Below are 19,350 nucleotides of genomic sequence, written 5' to 3'. Positions count from 1 at the left end.
TTTAATGGATATTAAATTATTTTAAACCAACTTTCTTTTAAAAAAAATAGCTTGGTGATAATGCTGACTCAGGACCATCTCACTGTTTAATATTGAATATGCAATTAATAGATAGATGTTTAGGTTTGGCTCTCTTTCTCCCCTTTCTACCGCAGGAAGAATAAAAGAGCTGATTAATCTGGCTTGGGGCAAGCGTCAGTGGCAGGAGATATATGGGAGAAAGGAGATGAGGTTAGCAACTCCGAGTCAGAGAGCAATTGCCTCCCAGGCAAGTGAGGGACGACAGGGCTAGAGGTAGCGCTCAGCTGGGCTGCTGGGCAGAGGGCATTGCCCACCCCCTTCAGCTGCAGACTGGGTGGGGCCTTGTTCATGCCATTCTTGTTCTCTGTTCTCTTCCAGGTGTGGAATCTCCCTTCCTTCAAGACCAGAATTGGCCCTCTTCAAATGTCACTTCCTCCAACGCTTCCAGCTGTCCCTTCCTCGGGGCACCCATCTAGGACTACTGTGCAAGCTACCTGTGTACTCTTGAGATTTCCCTCTGACGCTGCATCCTGGTCCAGCTACCTGAACAGGGTGCTGCAGGTGAGTCCCTGAATGCCTAGGTGACCAGGGACCCTGGCTCTGCTGTGCCTGCCTACTGGAGATGGTTTCCAGGAGAGGCCCCTTGCTCTGCCATTAGCCTCATGAGTCCTAGGTAAGGAAGAGTGAGGATGTACTCTTATTATCCAGGGAAAGAACAGAAGCAGGCATCCTACGCCAGGTGGGCTTTACTCACTCAGGCCCCTCACACTTGAGCCATCTTTACCCCTCAACTAAGTGGACCTGGATTATCAGCATCCTCGGGACAGGAAGGACTCAGTAGGCCTGGGGTGGTGTGTCTGTTTCTTGGGGCATGACTCCTTCAAGCAGCACAAAGATGCCAGCCAAGCCCTGGTGTGTGAACTCCAGGCCCAGGCGAGCGGGGGACCTCTGCCACAGAGGCCTTGTGCCTAGTTGAGCAGCCTGAGCTGGAGGGGATGAGGGAGTGTTCTGAGAGGGGCAAGCAGGCCACCTGTGATCAGTCACATTACAATACCCTCCAGCACAATTAACTCTCCAAATTTGTAAGTAGCTTTAGCTCATTTCATCTTTTGCCCTTAATTTAACCCTGGTAAATTTTTGTAGTGGCGAAGGGTGAGGGAGAGAGAAATTCCTTAGTACCCTGCTGAGCTAAGGAGCAGAAAGACTCAAAGAGTAGAAAGTTCTAGGCCTGAGGAGGGTGGTGAACATGGGCACTTGGGTGAGAGCCTAGGGTGGTGGGGACTTGCAGAAGAAGCCAGGAGCTCCAGGCCAAGAGGCAGCAGATGGTTGTGACTGATTTCCTTGTCCTATTACCTGGGCTCTCATGCTGGACCCACTAGGCCTGCCTGGGGGAAGAGTAGGCTGGGAGACCTTGGGCGGGGAGCTATATCCTATGTCACTTTTTCAGGGTACATTTCTCTGAGTGTGATGGAGTGTTCTGGATTTTTAGACCCTTTCTAGGCAGTTCCTATTCTGTGGGAGTTTCCTCTGAGGTAGAAAGGTGGCCAAGTCCTCTCCCATTGCTGGAAAAGGCTGGAGCAGATGGTTCCTCCTTCTCTGTCCTGGTCCTTCCTGTGTGGCTGCTCAGCTTACCATCTAGTAGGGCTTTTGTGTGTGCTTAGGGTGGATCTTCTCACCAGAGGCCAGGAGGGAGTGCCCCCGGAGGGTCTTTGGCCTGGTCCAGGACTGAGTTTCCTACTCAGGGAAGGTACTGAGAGCACAATTTGGGGCTGAGGCTGGGCAGGACCCAGTAGGCATGAGGCCCAGTAAGAGGTGGCAAGGGGCTGGCAGTCAGCAGGAGCATCAGGAAGAACGATACCCACCTCCCCCAGGAGGCAAGGCAGGAAGGGCAGACCTAGCTGGGGTCTGCAAATGGTTTCCTCCATTTGGGCTGGTAGGTCTCTTTCTCTTTATTGGGTGAGGTGAGACAGGCTCTGTACCATGGGGCAGTTTGTTGCAGGAGGAGCCAGTACTTGGGTGGTAGAGGCTTGACATTTGGTGCTGGAGGTCTTCTTTAAAATTGTAGTGTGTTTGGACCCTATGGGGTGTGATGGTGGTGCTAGGGACAGTTCTGTGCCCAGAGTGGAACCAGGTTGATCCTGGAACTGAGGCGAAGGTGAGTAGTACAGCCATAAAGGCACTGTGACTCTAGAGAGGCTATCCCCTGGAGACAGAGTTGCCCCTGGCTAGCCAGGGCTTCAGGGAGACAGTTCCTTACACCTGGGCTTTGCAGTGGGGCTTGGCTACCTCATGCCAGGCTCTGGCAGGCTCTGCATTCTGGGGCAAGCATTTATGGGTGAGACCATGTACTTCTCTGTCCACTGCTTATATCAACCTCTCTGATTTTTAGTCCCATGTCAGCCTTGTTGTCCACCCGCCCCCACCATACCTATACCCCCTCCAGCCTGCACACTCTTGGGTATAGCTATATCCACTGCCCACCTCCTAGTCAGGCATCTATTGGAATAGTCAACAGGGCTTTTCTTGACAACATGGAAGTGGACACGCCCTTTGGGGTGTCCAGGAGCAGGCAGAAAAATGCCTAAGACAAGTGACTTGTTTTCTTAGAGGCACAGACCAGCAGCCAGCTGACTCCAGTCTCCCCTTCCCCCACTGCCTATCCACACCAATCACCGCAAACTCCAAAGTCCTGTCCCCATCCCCAACCATGAGGTCCCCAGAGGGACAGGAGGAGGCAGCAAGGAGTCACTGCACCCAGACAAGAGGGAAGGGAAGAGGGGAAGTGAGGGGCAGAGACAAGTGGGCCCTCACGTGAAGGGGGCTGGCGCAGGCAGCTACTACCTCCTCGGCTCTCGCTGTCCGCGGGCTTCACCTGGATTGGCCGGTTCATCTGCAATAGAACACAGGAACAATGTTAGAGTGGGCCTGGGGAGGAGGGGACAGCACCCCACACTCACAGGTACATGGATGCAAGTGCATAGACCACACCCACCCATACTCTGACCACACGCTGGAGGCTAACAGGCTCAGCCTCTCAAAGCTCCACCCATCTCCCTTCACAGCTCGGTTCCTGTGGGCCCCTTATTTCAGGGGGTTTCTCTGGATTGGAGAACCTTTGGGGGCTCCTCCTCCACTTTGAGCAGCTCTTGTTAGCCAGATACCAGAATCCGAGGTTGACGGAATGCCTGCCCCATCTCCTACACCCACGAGGCTCTCATGTACCCAAAGCACATCTGTGACCCAGCCCTGAGTCACTGAAAACAGCAGGTTTTGCTGAATCAAGCTGGTCTCTGGTTGCAGACAGAGCCCCTGCTTAGGCCAGGGCATGGCATTGAGCTTCACTTCACCCTGGAAGACTTGACCTATGGGATAGGGGTGACTGAGGCAGAGTTCAGGGCTAGGGCTCCTGATTGCAGCCAGGGTAATCCCCTCAAGGTATGTGTGGAGTGGGCACGGCCACTTGTCTCTGGTGCTGTCTAGGTGCCGGCAGGACACTAGGGAACAGACTGACTCCCTAGGCTAGCTGGCTGCCCGCCTCTTGCCTGGATCCGTGTCAATGCCCCATTTGGGCCACTAGGGGTCTCTGAACTCCAAGCATCCTGGCTCTGCAGCCCATCTTCAGCCCTTGCCTGTTGTACCAGGGTGAGTTTGCCAGCCCTGCGTTCTCATCGTATTTCAGACAATAAAAATAATAGAAATCATGCCAGAGCATGTATTTTATGTCTTTGCCAGTGTTTCTGCTTGTCATGTCCCTCCAGATCTCTTATTGCATTTGCATTTCTTGCACCTTCTCAGACCCTTAGAGGCAGACAGGGCAGCAGGGCACCCCCATTTTAGAGATGGAGAAGCCAAGGCAGAAAGAAGGGCATGTGCTTCTCCACGCCGCCTGTGGCAGGAGGAGGCTGGGAACCAGGCCTGCCAAGGCTGTTTCTGTGCTTCCTAATGCACCTTTAGACTGGGCTGCCAATTCCCCTCCGGAACAGAAGTCGGGCCAGCCAGTCACAAGCTGCCGCCTGCCTTCCCGTCTAGGATTCAAAGTGAGTTTTGGCTGTGTCAAGACAACAGTGGTGGCAGGGGCCAGGGAGTGAGGATGCCTGTGACTCAGCAAGGTGAAGCTGAGGCCAGGGGAAGGGCAGAGCCATGGCAAGGAAGGACAGAAGCAGGAGGCAGGAAGCAGAACAGACAGGGAAGGGGCACAGGGGGCCAGTCCACTGAGAGGGGCTAGGCTGTCATTATCTGCCACCAGGTCCCCACTTGACATTCCTGATGGAGTTGAGGGAAAGAAAGGTAGGTTGTATATAAGCTCTGGCAGCAGAGGAAACTGTCATGTTAAAGCAAACCCCACTCCCTGGGAAGAAAGAGGGACATGAAGATGTTTCTGGTTTCCCCTAAACCATCTCCTTTCAAGGTCTTGAGGAGAGAGTTCAGAAGGTCCACCAGGTGTCTGGCTAGGGAGAGGGGCTCCAGGGGGCAGCCAGGTCACTTCTGGTTTGCTTTTTGGAATGCAGCATCCCATCGTTTTCTAGGTTCATCCTTTCTTCCAGGGATCTCCCTTCCTCCTTGTCTTCCCCCAAGCCTCCTCTACTCCAGGAGGGTCCCACGGTCTGGCCTGGATGCTGGGACACTGTTTGGGTCATCATATTCTCCTGCACATAATTCTACAGACTTCTTGCTTACATAAGTTTACAGTTCTCTGAGGAAGGCATTATGATCTCCATCTTGCCAATGAGGAGACCTAACTGGGATTCAGCCAGGAGGGGCAGGTGCAGTGCTAATGATGTCATGTGATTGGCTGTCCTGTATTTTCCATCAGTGACCCCAGCTGCTCTGGAGGAGGGGCCCAAGGAGGAAGTCAGCAGGGGAAAATATCCATGTGGAAAGGACAGTTTGGTGCCAAGTTCTCTCTCTCTCTCTCTCTCTCTCTCTCTCTCTCTCTCTCTCTCTCTCTCTCTCTTTCTGCAGTACTGAGGATCAAACCCAGGGCCCTGCACATGCTAGGAAAGCACTCCACCACTGAGCTACATCCCAGCCCTAGGGTCCTGTTCTTTGTGTCACTGAACTTAATACAAACTCTTCAGCATGATATTTGGTCCTCTTGTACCACTGCTCCCTCCACCTCCACCTCTTTCTCTCCAAGTCCATTCTCTGGGCCTGCAAATTTTCCCTGCCCCTGAGCCTCCTCCTCCTCCTGACAGCCTACTCATTCTTCAGGGCTAGTCTGTAAGGTTCCTGTTGTGGACTGAATCATCTCTCTCCAGAGTCACATGATAAAGCTATAACCCCCAATGTGACTATATTTGGAAATAGAACTTTTTAGGAAGTAACTAAGGATAAATGGCATTATAAGGGTGGAGCCCTAATCCCACATGACTGGTGTCCTTATGTGGTCAGGGGCACACGCACACAGAAAAGGCCATGTGAGAACACAGCCAGAAGGGGATCCCCTTCAAGCTAGGAAGAAATCCCTCACCAGAAACCAACCCTGCCCAAAATTTGATCTCACAGTTCCAGCCTCCACCATGGAGAAATACATCTTGGTTATTGAGCTACCCAGTCATCTTGCTATGGCAGTCCCAGCAGGAGACTAAATCCCCTAGTCTGAAAGCCTGGAGATTCCCAAAGGGGGAAAGGATACTACAGGGAATCCCACCCTCTTTTCCATATAGTAGGCACACCCAAGGCTGGGGATTGACCTTCATGAGGTGAGGGATTCAGGTTCGCTTTTGAGGAATAAAGTGTGTGGAGCTGAGAAAGGGAGTGAGGCTGTGCAGGAGGCTGCATTATGGGTCGGAGTGTGCTTAGAAGATCCCTCATCCTTAGGGGCGACGTAGGGAAGAAGGCTGGGCTGCAGGGAGGAGACTCCTTCCCTGTTTCTGGGTTCCACACCAATCTTCTCTGGGTGGGCCTGAGAGCAGTTGGCGTGAGTCCTGTTTCTGAGCAGGGGCTTGGGTAGAGCTATTTCTAACACGATTGGTCCCATTTTCCATGGTAAATTTAATGAGGGAATGAAGGTTCCATGTTCATGGAACCTGGGTGCTTGTGATGCCCAGACCCATGCTCCTGTCTTAGGCTTGCCAGATGCCCTTTGGGAACTCTCCTGTCACCTCTGGACAGCATGCCAGAGCTCCTCCATGGCTAGGTGCTGGGCTCGCCCCCTCACACACAGGTCCCTCGGCTTCTTTCCAGGTTCCCTGTGGGATTTCAAACAGGGGGCATCTGGTGTCTTTTTCAGCCTCCAACATGCCCTCAGTCCTGGGCTGGGCACCCACAGGTACTCCAAGCAGATCAGTGGAGCAGAACTGATTTGGTTTTCATGGTGCTGGGCCTCCTGGGGAGATTTTTCATGTCTCATTCTGAGCTCAGGGTTGTCAGTGTCCAGATAGCCTTTGCAGGGCTTATCAGAGAGGTGCTGGGCTAGATGGTGAGGAAAAATATAATCTTGTGCTTTCTCCACTCTCAGCAGAAATGACTTGTTAGATTGGGGTGGGAGGGTTTCTCAGTTATATAGGAGGCTTGGGCCTGAAGGGGACCTCTTTCTCTTGCTCCTGACCTTGCCCTAGTCCAGCCTGGGCAAGCCCTAACTCTGCTTTGGGGAGGGAAGTGTGGATGGATCGAACTGGCCAGGGGACAAGAGGCTGGGTGAGGCCTCAGAAATGGAATGAGAGGACAAAACAGAGCATGGCCAAGGACGGGGAGAGGCCAGGAGGATGCCCAAGAGGCAGAGGGAAAATGAAGAGCCTGAGGAGGATTGAAGAGTGAGGGAAGGGCCAGAATGACCATCTCCTTACCCTGCTCTTGTAACTTTGCTTCTCAGACCCTGGCCCTGGCCTCCAGACTCCTTTGGTGCCTGTCTTCCCCTGTCTCACGTTCCTGTCCAGCCATTCCTTCCTGCAGTGCAGTGTGCCCCTAAGAGGACTCTGGGCCTGTGCTGGCAGGAGCCTGGTCAGGTACAGGGGCTTCTTACTGACTCTCTTTCTGAGATGTCATCAGCATTCCCAAAGTGGCCCTGTGGCCTTCAGGTGTCCAAGAGGAGTTTTGCCCAGCTCGGGCCACCTTCCCTGAGTCAGAAACAGCCCTCTGACACCTCCTTGGAGGCTCCTGGGGCCTGTCCCCTGGGATCACCACTAGCTGTGTTTCCCTTCCAGCCACACCCCCTCCCCCAGGAGGAGCCACCTCTGCTTCCTGCTGTAGGAGAGGGTGCACAGGCAGGTGGCTCCTTCCCCAGCCTTTCCACTCTGACTGTGGCACCCTTCCCCCTCCCAGGCCCTCTGCCACTTTTTGCATCAACACATATCCATGCATTAAACAAGACATTCCATTAATTTCTTCATCATCATAACTTAAGCTGGGACATACCCTTTAAATATTCATTCAGCTATGAAAACTGGGCATTAAAATTTTAATAATGTCAAGCTCATTTGAACCAGGCTCCTTGGGGACGATTACGATACAATTAGAATAAATACGATGATTGAGCTGGTCGAAAGGCTTCACCTGTCCGGTCGTGGCTCCCTGTGTAAGGAGAGGCCTATGCTGGTGGAAAGACAGACTGACAGACAGGCCAACTTCTTTCCTGAGTCCTTCTCCCCTTCCTCCACCTTCCTCCTTGCTTCCTCTCTGTGCTCTCTGATGGGAGCCAGACTTCACCTCTTCCTATAAGGTCCCTCTCCATGTCTGCTCCCCAGGGGTCTCTGCAGGTCTCCATCTCCTGGTCCCTGAGAATCAGGGTGCTGCCCCTCATTCCCCTCTGGGAAGATGGCTTTGATGAACAGTGCAACTTCCAGTTACTTTTTTCCTGGTCCTCCTGGTAAAACCTGGATTCTGCTCACCGGGCTTGTGTGAGTCATTTTCCTGCATGTACTTGCATTCCCTTACTTTAAAAAGAGCTTCCAGAAGCTGGAATGAGCACCCCACCAGAGCAGAGCCAGCCTGGAGAGGGGTGTCCCAGTGGTTCTCGAGTGCCCAACTGTGCTCTGCCACCAAAGAAAGGGATAGCACCTTTCTGTTGCAACCTTCTTCTGAAGCCTGTGTGGGGATTTGGGACTGAGCCTCTCTCCCTCCCTCACTTCCTGAATTCTGAGCTGGAGAGGACCCCAGGGCATCCACTGGTGTACTCATCCTGCTTCCCTCTTCCTTGGGACAGCCCTCACTGCCCACAGGATACTAGACCCTTCCTAGGAGCTCATACATCCAGACCCAACCTCACAACTGATCCTCCCTGCAGCATGTGTGCATGTACATATAAGCACACACGCAAGCCTGATTAGTGCTGTGTGACATCAGACATTCTAAAAGAATTCCCTTTGGCTGAGGGGAATTAAGATCAAAAGAGATGGTGGAGGAAATACTCTAGGGCAGTGCCCACTGCAGAGCAGACTCTCAATAGGATCAGCCTCCTGGGTTTTCCAGTCTGTGGCCAGAAATGCCTCAGGAAGTGGACCAGCAGAGCTAGGGAGGCAGGATAGATGAGATGGCAGCTGAGGTTATTGTGGTGGCTCGGAGGGATGACCAGAGTACTCTCTGGTCAGCTGCTAAGCCCCTGAGTATAATTCCATAGTGTGCAAAGCTTAAAGCAGAGGTTTCTGCTTTCTGTCTCCTTTGGGGATGTGTGAGTACCTAGTGATCCTTGCTCTGGGTTCAACAGAAGGGCTCATCTTCCCCTGAGCCATGAAATCCACAGACCTGGATTCTCATCTTGCCGGGGCCTGTAGCCTTCATTGCAAGCACAGCTTGGTCCTCTCAGGAGGGGCAGCTCTGCCTGCTCACTCGTGGATATGTGGATCTGGATCCTGCTCCTCACTCACCTCTGTTGTTTTGGGCATTTCCAGTTCTTAGACTCCCTGAGAACTCAGGCTTTTTGCCCTCCACCCACGTCCCCAGAACACACGAGAACCATGGACATTAGGAAACAGCAGACAGGACATGTTGGAGCTCACTAGGGTGTCTGAGTCCTGACTCAAGCAGCATCACTGTTTTGGCAAGAGAGATATAATTGGTAAGGTCCCTTGTTCCAAGAGCAAGAAAATAGGGTCATTAAAATTACTGAAATATAACGTTCTTCTTTTCCTCTATGGTCTCTCTATTAGTCTGTTTTTTAAAAAATGTGTTATTTAATGTTGTTTTTTAAAAAACATTCTTTTAGTTGTAGATGGACATAATATCTTTATTTTATTTATTTTTATGTGGTGCTGAGGATCAAATCCAGTGCCTCACGTATGCAAGGCAAGCGCTTAATCACTGAGCTACAACTCCAGCCCCTTAATGTTGTTTTAAGTAAAGAAAAATATAAATTATAAGTTATTAGTATGAATTTTACCATTCCTCTTTATTTTATGCAATGCCAATCCCAGAGCATGTACCTCCTATGCAGAATCACTGAAATTATACAAGTTGTATTTTGTGGTTGGTGTCTAGAGGATGCCTTGAGCTGGTCCAAAGAGACAAACACAAGGCAGACTCAGGAAGGTTGAAAGAAAAGGTCTCCAGGCAAGGACAGGTCCCAAGAGATGTCTTCCTTAGGCATTGGGACTCTCATAGACCCCTAGAGCCCCACCTGCAACCTAGGGACAGCTTGGGCCCAAGGACTGCCAAGGGAGGGGGTGGGCCCTGGGAAGTCGAGGAAGGCATCACCCCTTCTTATCAGCCCCAAGCCAGAGTGGACAGGCAATTCTTAATGGTATTATAAACTGCACCAGGGACAGAACAGGTATCTGGGTGGCAGGCATGACCTGCTGTTACCTGATCCCAGTTGGCTGACCAGACCAGACATGCCACTGCTCTACAGCTAGGTCTACCGTAGGGTGATTGTGCCAGACCCTGACACCTCTACCCTGTGCCCAGGACACTGTTTTTTGGCACAGACGATACCATGATTGCAGGAAAGGCCCAGGAGTAGGGGACTGACAAGTGGAAGGGGGTAGATTTTGTATTAGCAAAGACTCCTGTCCCATGCTCCTTCATCCCGAAATTTCACTTACAGAATACAAGTTAAAGGACAAAATTTTAAGAATTTTAAGATGGTGATGACCAAGCAATAAACCCCAAGTATGGGACCTTTCTGAGTGTGGGATTACTTAAAGATGTGCCTTTTAAAGATGAACTTGGGGTGACTTTGAAAGGCTCAGTTGAGAATTTGCAGCCATTGGCATCAAGGCTGGCGATGTGGACACAACCCTGCCACTGTGGACAGAGAAGTGAACTCACAAATGTGCTATGAGGGAACCCAGTGGGTGGTGTTCCAGACCATCCATCAGAACTTTGCCTGCATGGCACTTAAAAAATTACAACTGACAAATTAATTGATGACAAAATTATTTGTTTAAAGCCCCAGGAGAGCAGGGTCTGCTTTGTATGGTCCTTGGATTCCCTGAGCTGCGCTTAGTAGGCTCTCAGCATGCTGACGGAAAGAATGAGCCCCTGCCTGAGGGCTGTCTGTGTCCCCTAGCGAGCCGGGACTGCGAGGGAATGGCAGAAGCGGTGCACATTATTTGCAGCTTGTTGTAAATATATTAGTGCTTTAATTACCTCCTTAATAAATTGCATATGTTTCTCTCCATAGAGAGGGGCTAGAGACTCAAGGAATCCTGTTGTTCTCGTAAAGTTCTGCCTCACAGACTCCCCCAGAGGTTATTGCAGAGTGGCACCTGAATGGTTCCCCTGCAAAGTCCAGACACGGAGGCCCACCTGACCAGGTCAGTTGACAACAGCCCTCTTAGGGTGCAAGAGGGAAGTCCCCCAAGGCAGTTGGAGCAGCTGCTCTGGTCCCCTTGCTGCTGGCCACCTCCTAGCCTCCTGCAAGTGTCTTTCCCCTCTTAGCCTTGCAATCTAAATTAGGTGTCCTTGCAAGCACCCCAATCTTTCCTTCATTGCCTTGTTGCAGTTTATGAACCATTGCAGTCCCAGATTCGTGGGTTTATTTGTTTAATGTCTGTCTCCACTCTGTGAGGGAAGGCCAGTGCCTCTTTTGTCCCTGATGGACACACAGAAGTCACCTAGCATGGCACCTGGCACACAACGATTGTTGAAGAAACACTGACCAATGCACAATCAAATCCTCCACCGGGCCCCACCACTGTCCTTGTTTCCGCCTCCCTCTGCTGTGCTGTTGTGGCAGGAGTGCCCAAAGGCCAGAAGCAGGTCACCAGCCGGACAGTCTTATTTCCAGCCCAAAGGGAAAGGCTCTTAATCCTCCCTCCTCCAGCAAAGTGGTGTTGTTGTACCTTCGGATTAGGAAGGGTTTACTGAAGCGGCGATCATCGTTTAGAGAGACAGCCAGTGAGCACCGACCAGACAGAAGAACGGGGGTTATTGTTAAAATATGCAAATCCAGAGCCCATTGAAATGCAAACCCTCCAGATAAGATTTTTTAATAAATCTGGCTTCTGCTCCCACTCCCAGCTCTGAAGAGGCCATCTGATGCTTGTCGGGTCAGGACACATCCAGCATGTAGGCCCTGTCTGCTCTTCACCCCTCTCCTCATTTGAGCCGTCCAGGGTAGGGCTAGTTGGTCACCCAAGACCTTCAGCCCATCCCTTGGGCAAAGCATGTGAGGTGGCCTCTGGGTCATACCCAGAGATGTCTCACCGCCTTCCCAGGCTGGCTGCAAGGCCCCTGACTCTCACTCTTCACCTTTATCCCTCATCTCCCTTCATATTCGCCTATAGAGTGAGGTCCAAGGCTTTACTTCCTCCAGCAAGCTTTTTGTGATCAGGTCCACCCAATTACACCTGCCACTTCTTGAGTCATTGCCTCTGGACTCACTTGGGTCTGCTGCTGTCAAAAGTGGCTCTCAAGAGGATGAGGGAAGACCACCGTGAGGCAGCACAGTCTCCTCACTGTCTCAATAACATGGCTATGGTCCACCCCAGGGGTGGGTGTGCTGGCTTTGGGGCAGGACATGAGAAGTCCGGCCTGTGGGTTCCTGGACAGGGAGGGCACAGCTGAACTATGGCAGGTGAGGTTATGAAGTCCTTCCCACACTCTAGATTAGCAATGACCACATGTCAGGGCTTATGTCTGTCAGTCCTTCCTAAAACCTAAACTCATGGGATAGGTAGGATAAGGATGGGGCTGGGCACCCAGGGATAGGAATAACAGGAATAACCTAGAGGTGGAAGTTGAGGGAAGTTGCCCCAGGATGTGTAAACATTCAGGTGGAGGCAGAGGTGACCTGGTGTGGTAGTGCAGGGCCTGGATTCTGCAGTGGGCAGCGCAGCCCCTGTTAGTTTGAGGAAGGGACAATGTTCCTTCACATTTAGAAAGAGGGAGGAGGCACTTGCAGGTGGAGCCAGGTCAAGGGGGACTAAGAAATGCCAGGCAAATTCTAGACCAAGAATGGCAGTGATGTTTGGTACCTGGTGCAAGGTACCCCACCTGTGCGAAGACAAGTCCGTGGCCTGTGCAAAGAGGTTCTGCACAAATTGACTAAATATTCCCCAGTTTGACTTTTATTCTTGATTCCAAAGTGACTCATCTCCCCAACCCGAGCCCGGCCAAGAAATGTGGGGTGGGATGCAGCGTCCTCAGTCCAGGCAGCCCCCTCTGCAGCACACACATCCTTATTGGTCCCAGCCCCCACCAACAGGCCCAGGCAGTTGCTATGCAACAGGCTGCCCTGCTCAGCAACATCTAGGGGGCTGCATCGGGCAGCCCTGGGGAGCCTATTTGTGGGCGGCCCAAGCTGCCCACGCTCCTTCCTTCTGTTCTCCTTCCTCTCTCTCCTCCTTCTCCAAGCCTCCCCCTCTCCTTGCTCTCTGAAACCTATGTTCACAGATTGCTTTTCCCTCCCCCAAAGGGCTCACGTGAAGGGAGTGCCCCTTGGACTGGTCACAGGTTGCCTGAGAGTTCCAGCCCCAAGCCCACTGCTGCTTCTAGGAGAGAGGGACTGCCAGCTAGCTCTCAGTGTCCCTTGCCCTTTCCTTCCCTGCTGCAGTGGCAGGTATCTTTGCGGGTCAATGCTTCTCGGAGCCGTGGCAGGTAAGGTGGAAGGTCACACACAGTGAGACATGGCCAAAAGAGACCTGATGGATCTGCACCCCGGTGCAGCTGGGCTTACGTGCCCCTGTTTCCCAGACAGGGCTCTGAGGCCCACATAGCCAATGGCAGCAGCTCTGTCTCTACGTTGGTGTCCATCTTACCTCTCCCACCAACATTGCCAGGGCTGGGCTGGTGAGGGTGGGAGGATCCTTGTGGTCTTAATTAAGACCTGCTGCCGTGGAAACCAGCTAATTAGCCTGCACGGCTGGGCTGGGTCACTAACCCTCTTCAGGGTTGGGGTCTGTGATATTTGAAAAAGCAGCAGCAGATAGATGATTCTGGGTGAAACAAGGCCTGATTTAGTTGGGGGAGAGTGGGGAGTGGGGCAGTTTCTTAGCCCCTTATAGGCATGCCCTCCTGGGGCGGGGGGATTAAATGGGATAATTCAGGGGAAGCTCTTAGAGCTCAGGGAGTGACAGCTCTTCTCTCCCTCCTCCCATACCTTCTGCTCTCCCTGTCTCTTTCCCCTCTTCCTGCTTCTCCCCTTCCTCTCTCTTAGTATTTCTATTATATTGGAGGGAATGCTCAGAATCTGGGATCTGATTCTTTTTCCTTTCCATTCTTGAATCCCCTGGCTCTCTTTTAGACTCCACTGAAGGAAAAATACTGGACAACCTCTGGGGACAAGCTGAGATTGGAGTGGGGAGACCAGGAGTGACTGAGAGGCAGGACTCGCTCTGACACAGGGACTTATGCCCCCATCGTCCTGCCAGCTGCCCCAGCTCTGTCCTCTCCACCTGATCCACCAGCACTGCATCCCGCTGTTCTGATGGGCCTGAATTTGTGTCTTCACCCATCCACCTACCCAGTGCTTGTGGAGGGTCTCTGCATGCCAGGCCTGTTGCATGATATCCCTCCAACCCAGGAGTTCTACCTTGTTTCCAGAAGAGCCTTGGCCAGGTCTGTCCTTCCCAGCCCCAGCTGTGCCCTGTGCATTCCCTGAATGTCCAGCCGCATGGCCCTGAACTGTTAGGGACAGTTATCCACTCACCTGAAAGTCCCTTCCTCACTCTGACCTAGGCTCTTTGATATTTGCTCACACCCCTATGGTGGTAGGGGTTGGTCTCCCTGCTGTGTGGATCCATATGGCCAACTCTGATGATTAGGAAGGAGGTGTTGCCAGCCAGGGCCCACCTCCTTCTCTATTGTTCTCAGCTGCCCTGCACCAGAGCCCCACAGGACAAGTTGGACCCATCTTCCAGAGGCCATCCACAGTTTCCCAGTGGCTCTGCAGGCCCAAGATAGTGTGTGTTCGTCTACACCTGCACACAGGCCTCCCTTAGTGAGTATATTCCTGGGTCCCACACCCCCAGCAGGCCTGTCCCTGAGGCTGCATACCCTGCTACCAGACTGAGCCCCCTCCACAGCCAGGAATGGGGTCCTGAGCTCCCTGCTTCCAACCCAGACCCTCCTCTCTCACATGGCTCCTGGCCCTCTTCTGAGGCTGGGAGAGAGAGTCCCCAGGCATGTTAAAAGAAAAAACAAAGCCCACACCAAGTAAATGACAAATCTAGAGGAAATTGCTCTTAATCCCCACGCCACAGCCTGATGATGCCGGCCAAGCGCGAGCCTGAGTCATTCTAGAAATGGCACCGACATTTGCTTTTTGGAATTTGTTTTGTCTCTGGGCTTTAGATTTAATCATTCTCTCTCTCTCTCTCTCTCTCTCTCTCTCTCTCTCTCTCTCTCTCTCTCTCTCTTTCTCTCTCTCCTCCCCCTCCCTCCCTCTGCTCCCTTGCTCTCCTTTTTCTAATATGAGCCTGCACCGCCAGCCCGTCCAAGTCTGTTTTCCTGGCATTAATTAACACAGCTCTCCAGCCTGCAACAGGCTAAATGATGAATCAGGTTAAATTCCAGACAACAGCCGCACACCGCCATCAATTAGCCATCTCCGGGGCAGCTTCATTAATAAGCATCGATCACAGCCCTCCTCCTGGAACATGCCAGGGTCTCCAGGTCACGGGCACTGCCTGTGAGTGTGTCAGGCATAGAAGCAAGTGTGAGCTCGTGTGCCTGAGGAGTGTGTAGTATGGGGTCTATGGGTGAGGGCGTGTGCAAGCATGTGGGTGACTATGGGGGTGTTGGATGTGTGAGTGGGTGTGTCTGTGTGTGTGAGAGCAGTATGCATGTGTGCAGTGTGTGGCTAGGTGGGGGGTGTCTTGCACATCTATATAGCATGGATGTGCGTGTTGGATGCATGGGTTGGGGGTGTGCATTCAGGTATAGGCTGCTGGTACCCTCTCCTTGTCTCCACTGTGTCTTCTTCCAGTTCTTTTCCAAATTCCCTCTTCTTCCCTGTTCTGCCTCTGGCCAGATGTACTCAGGTCCTCCTGGTACCCTGAACACAGGGATTTTGGCAGGTACCACTGGCCCCTTGCCATGTTCCCTTCCTCTCCCGCCTCAAAGATTCCACCCAACTCACTCTCTTGTGGAGATAATTGCAAAATCCCACTGCCTTCCCTGCCCTCTCTCCCTGGTGTATTTACAGTGCCTCTTGGTCATTCTCCCTCGAATGACCTCCAGCCCAAAATCTCTCCTGTGCCCCTGTGGTTCCCTGACTGTAGGGCCTTCCCAGGGGCCCAACTCACACTCTCCAATATCTCCTGCTTTTGGGGGGCTGGAACCAGCCCTTTTCCAGGAATTGCTGCTCTCTGCCCGGATTGTCCCAGATCCTGCTCTGTCCTACATGTTTGCAGGATGCTTCTGAACCTTGAGCAGCCCTGAGGCCTCAGCGACTCTCTCTGCCTACAGGATCAGACCCTTCTCCTGGGGTTGGTGGCCACCCACTCCCTGGCTGTACTCACTGTCTGTCCCCTCTGCCCCTTGAGGCCTTGTTGGGGAAGGGCTTCCTCACCACGTGGCAGGTGCCTGCATCTCCCTCTTTCCTTCCCTTTATCACGTGGCTCCTAGCACTGCCTTCTCTCAATATGCACTGGTCTTGGGCCTGTAGCCACCAGCACCCCAGTGGGAATTGTGCATTTCCAAAAGGCAGCATCAGTTGGGGCAGTTAGGGTCACCCTTAGACTTGCATGTGGGACAGTGCATCCCCAGATCCCTCGGGCCTATGCACATGTTCATGCAAGTGGGAACGGATGTGGCCTCCCTAGGCGGCCACTAGCAGATCATCTCCTTAAAGGTTAATTAGGAACCTGAAGCTGGACGGCATTGCACGGCGGTGACGGTGGATGCGGCGTCTCTCCAGGCCATTAAACACTAATTGGGTTTGGAAAGTCTATTGAGCTCCTGAGGTCTCGTCAAGGCAGGTGCTGGCCCTGGGGTGCCCTTTGAAATGCCAGCGCAATCACCCCAACCCCCAGCCAAGGCACTGGGTGGCCCTGTGACCCCAGGCTTTGGGCCGCCTCTTGCTTCATTTCTCTCCATCTTATTGTCTCTGCTGTGCCCTGGCTGTGCCCGTCCCTCCTGTGTCTGCTTGCCGCTCTTGGCGCTTTGCCCTCAGGCTGGTGGTCTGTCTGTGGTCCGCCCATGCTTCTTCTTGCTATGGCCCGTCCTGCTCTGGTGCACATGACCTCAGTCTGTGTCCTCAGTGGCTCAGAGGTGCTATTGGAAGTGCCCACTGAGACCCCAGGAGAAGGGTCTCAGTGCAGTGGCCTTGGGACCTGGGGGTTGGGACAGGAGGCTGAGAGTAGATGCAGAGCTGGCCTGAGTCTGTGTGGCTTCAACCAAGGAAGGGAGAAGAGAATGTGCCGGAGCGACTAGAAGACCCCGGCTCCACATTCTGAGCTCACACTCTCTCCTTGGACTTCCTCCATCTTCAGCCCAGCCAAAGGACCCACCCTGAGATGTCTGCCCTGAAGGTTCCCTGGGTGGAGCTCTGCCTCCCTGTCAGCTGTCAGTCTCTATTTCCTCTCCTGCCAGGCCTCTGTTTCCCAGAGCCTCATTTCAAAGGCTGCCACTGAATTTAGCAAGTGCCATCAGGAGGTAGCCACTCCCAAGGACATTCGTTCATCCAGCTGTCCACTGGATTGAACCCCAAAGTCTTTTGTTCTAAAAGACTTTGGAGCCTTCCTAGGGACCCTTACAAGTGGCTTCTCAGTTTCTGGGCTCCCCCATCCCACAGGTGGGCAGTGTACTCAGCTGGAGGACATCTTCAGAAATCACTTCTCCATCACTCACTCTCCCTTGATTCTAGCATGAATGACTTGTCACAGAGTGGAAGGGTCTGCCAATCAGTGACGGAGCAAGTTGATGTCCAAATACACCAGGGAGGAAGACCCCAGGGTCTCCCATGCCATAATGCAGGGTACTGAATTCTTGGCTTAGTTCTAGAAAAGCTGTGAAACAGAAATAATTTTAGTTTCAATACTCTTCATGATACCTGTCTGTGCTCTACTCTGACCTGCCCTATGTTAGCCACACACATTATCTGAAAAACCACCCTGATAACCATTGCTATTGTCACCACCTATCACCACCACTATGGTCACCACTACCATTGTTGCTTCCATCACTACCATCACTATCACCACCACCAATGTCACCATGAACACCATCACTATCACCACCAACACAGTTTATAACCTGCAAGAGATATGGCTTAACTCAAAGGGGTATCACTATTGTCAGAACTGTGGATACTGGTGTGGGTAGGGGGACTGATCTGGGTAGGTGGAGCCTTCCTGGGGACCATTATACCCTGTGTCATGGCAGCCACCTACGAACTTTGTGTCAGGCTGGACCCCAGGCCACGTGATATGGTAGGAACAGTATGACTAGTTTAGCTATGATTAGTTTTGACCTTAACTTAGTCACCAAGACTCTCTGTGTTTCATATAGGATAGGAATTAAATATCATCTGTGGGGACAAGTGCATGGAATACTGCATACGTGGCCTATGTTAAGTGTACCTGAGTGGCAGGCCACTCCCCTTTTGCTAGGCTTGTGAGTGGCAGACCGCTCACCCAGTAGGCACAGCCCTGGGCATAGGACTAAGTGTTGCAGTCACAGCGCTTGCTCCTCAGCTGCTCCACTGCCCGCTCCTCGATTGGTTGCTGCAAGGACAGTTGGCAAAGAATTGTATTGGTGGCTGCCTATAATCTGCTTAGCAACTGCCCCAATATATATACATGGAACTACGCAATAAAATCAGACCTGCTTTCACCTTGGTCTCCGGAGGTCTTGAATTGTGACTCCACAGCCACACTCCCCTCTGTCCTGTTCCATGGACCTACTCGCTGAGGAGAGCATGCCCACACCATCATCTGAGTTCACAGGGTAGTTTTGAGAGTGGAACAAGCCGCATGGACCAAGACACCAATGCAAAGCCCAAGCCCAGCTCCATATTTGCCTTCCTCTTTGGACAGTGCCTGAACCTCACTGCCCCTGAAAAAGGTTGGAAATGTCTATCATTTGGAACCTTCCATTACCCTAGTCCCAGTCCCTAGGGTCCCCAACCTCCTGTGACAGGCAAGGCTGAAGTGGGCCTGTGTGGGCCACAGGAGGCACAGCCCAATTTTATAAGCACAAAGTATTATGATTGCATTGATTTCCATCATAAATCACATTTCCTATCTCCTGCCTCTCTCTCCCGCGCCCCAAGTTAAGCCTTGGTATTTTCTTTAGCTGCTGCCACTGCTGAGCCTGGAGATGATATTAGGATAATGATGATAAATTTTACCCTGATGCCAAGCCTCTCTCTGTGTGGGGAGGGGGAGTGTTTGTCCCCCAAACGGATCTTTTGGCTGGAAAGTGAGAACTTCCTGGGGAACAGGGGGAGGGAGAGTGCTCACCTGAGCTTGGTGTGTGGATGCACATGCAGAGATACAAGAGCGTGTTTGTGTGAGCACTCATGTATGCCTGTGTGTGTTGTGTGTGTGAAAAGGCCTGGACGAACTTCTTGCTAGGACATCTTGTGTGTGGACATGGGGTCATGGCCTTGCCAGAGGGAGCAAGGGCAAGGGCAAGGGGTTAAGGGAACAAGATCAAGGGCAAGAGTAACTGTCTAAAGCCCCAGGATTGCCAGTGACTTGGGAACTGTGAGTCCCCCATCTCCCCATACAGTGCCTCCCGCATGCTGTCATGTGTTAACCTGTTTAGTCCTGCTTTGTCAGGCCCTTTCCTGCTCAAGAACCTTCAGTGACTCCCTTCCATGAAGTTGAAATGGGGTCTCCCCATCTTCCTGACTCCCACGTGATGCCCAGGCTAGGGTTGCATTCTGGGTGTTGGCACAGTTTCCCTACAAACCCCAGTCTCACGAATTCATCCTAAAGTGCAGTCAACACCAAACCTGGGCACCCATCCTGACCTCAGAAACACATCTGCAGGAGGGTAGAGCCA

The 19,350-nt window shown here is 52.4% G+C and overlaps 1 protein-coding gene across 27 annotated transcripts in view; it reads right to left on the bottom strand.

The window, feature by feature from the left end:
• Celf4 (CUGBP Elav-like family member 4) overlaps nucleotides 1–19,350 on the bottom strand; it is a 289,799-nt gene that overhangs the window by 61,071 nt on the left and 209,378 nt on the right. For 14 of the 27 annotated variants that reach the window (XM_026400067.2, XM_026400086.2, XM_026400068.2 and 11 more), the window contains exon 3: nucleotides 2,833–2,911. In XM_026400067.2, coding sequence (XP_026255852.2) covers nucleotides 2,833–2,911 — 79 coding nt within the window. The remainder of the gene's footprint in view (nucleotides 1–2,832; nucleotides 2,912–19,350) is intronic. The other 13 variants (XM_026400078.2, XM_026400088.2, XM_026400083.2 and 10 more) reach the window with 2 other exon arrangements.

This window comes from Urocitellus parryii, chromosome 13 (assembly GCF_045843805.1).
Source record: "Urocitellus parryii isolate mUroPar1 chromosome 13, mUroPar1.hap1, whole genome shotgun sequence".
Classification (NCBI taxonomy): Eukaryota; Metazoa; Chordata; class Mammalia; order Rodentia; family Sciuridae; genus Urocitellus; species Urocitellus parryii.
Note: the sequence above shows the minus strand (reverse complement) of the source record. Positions and strands in the feature narration are given on the sequence as shown.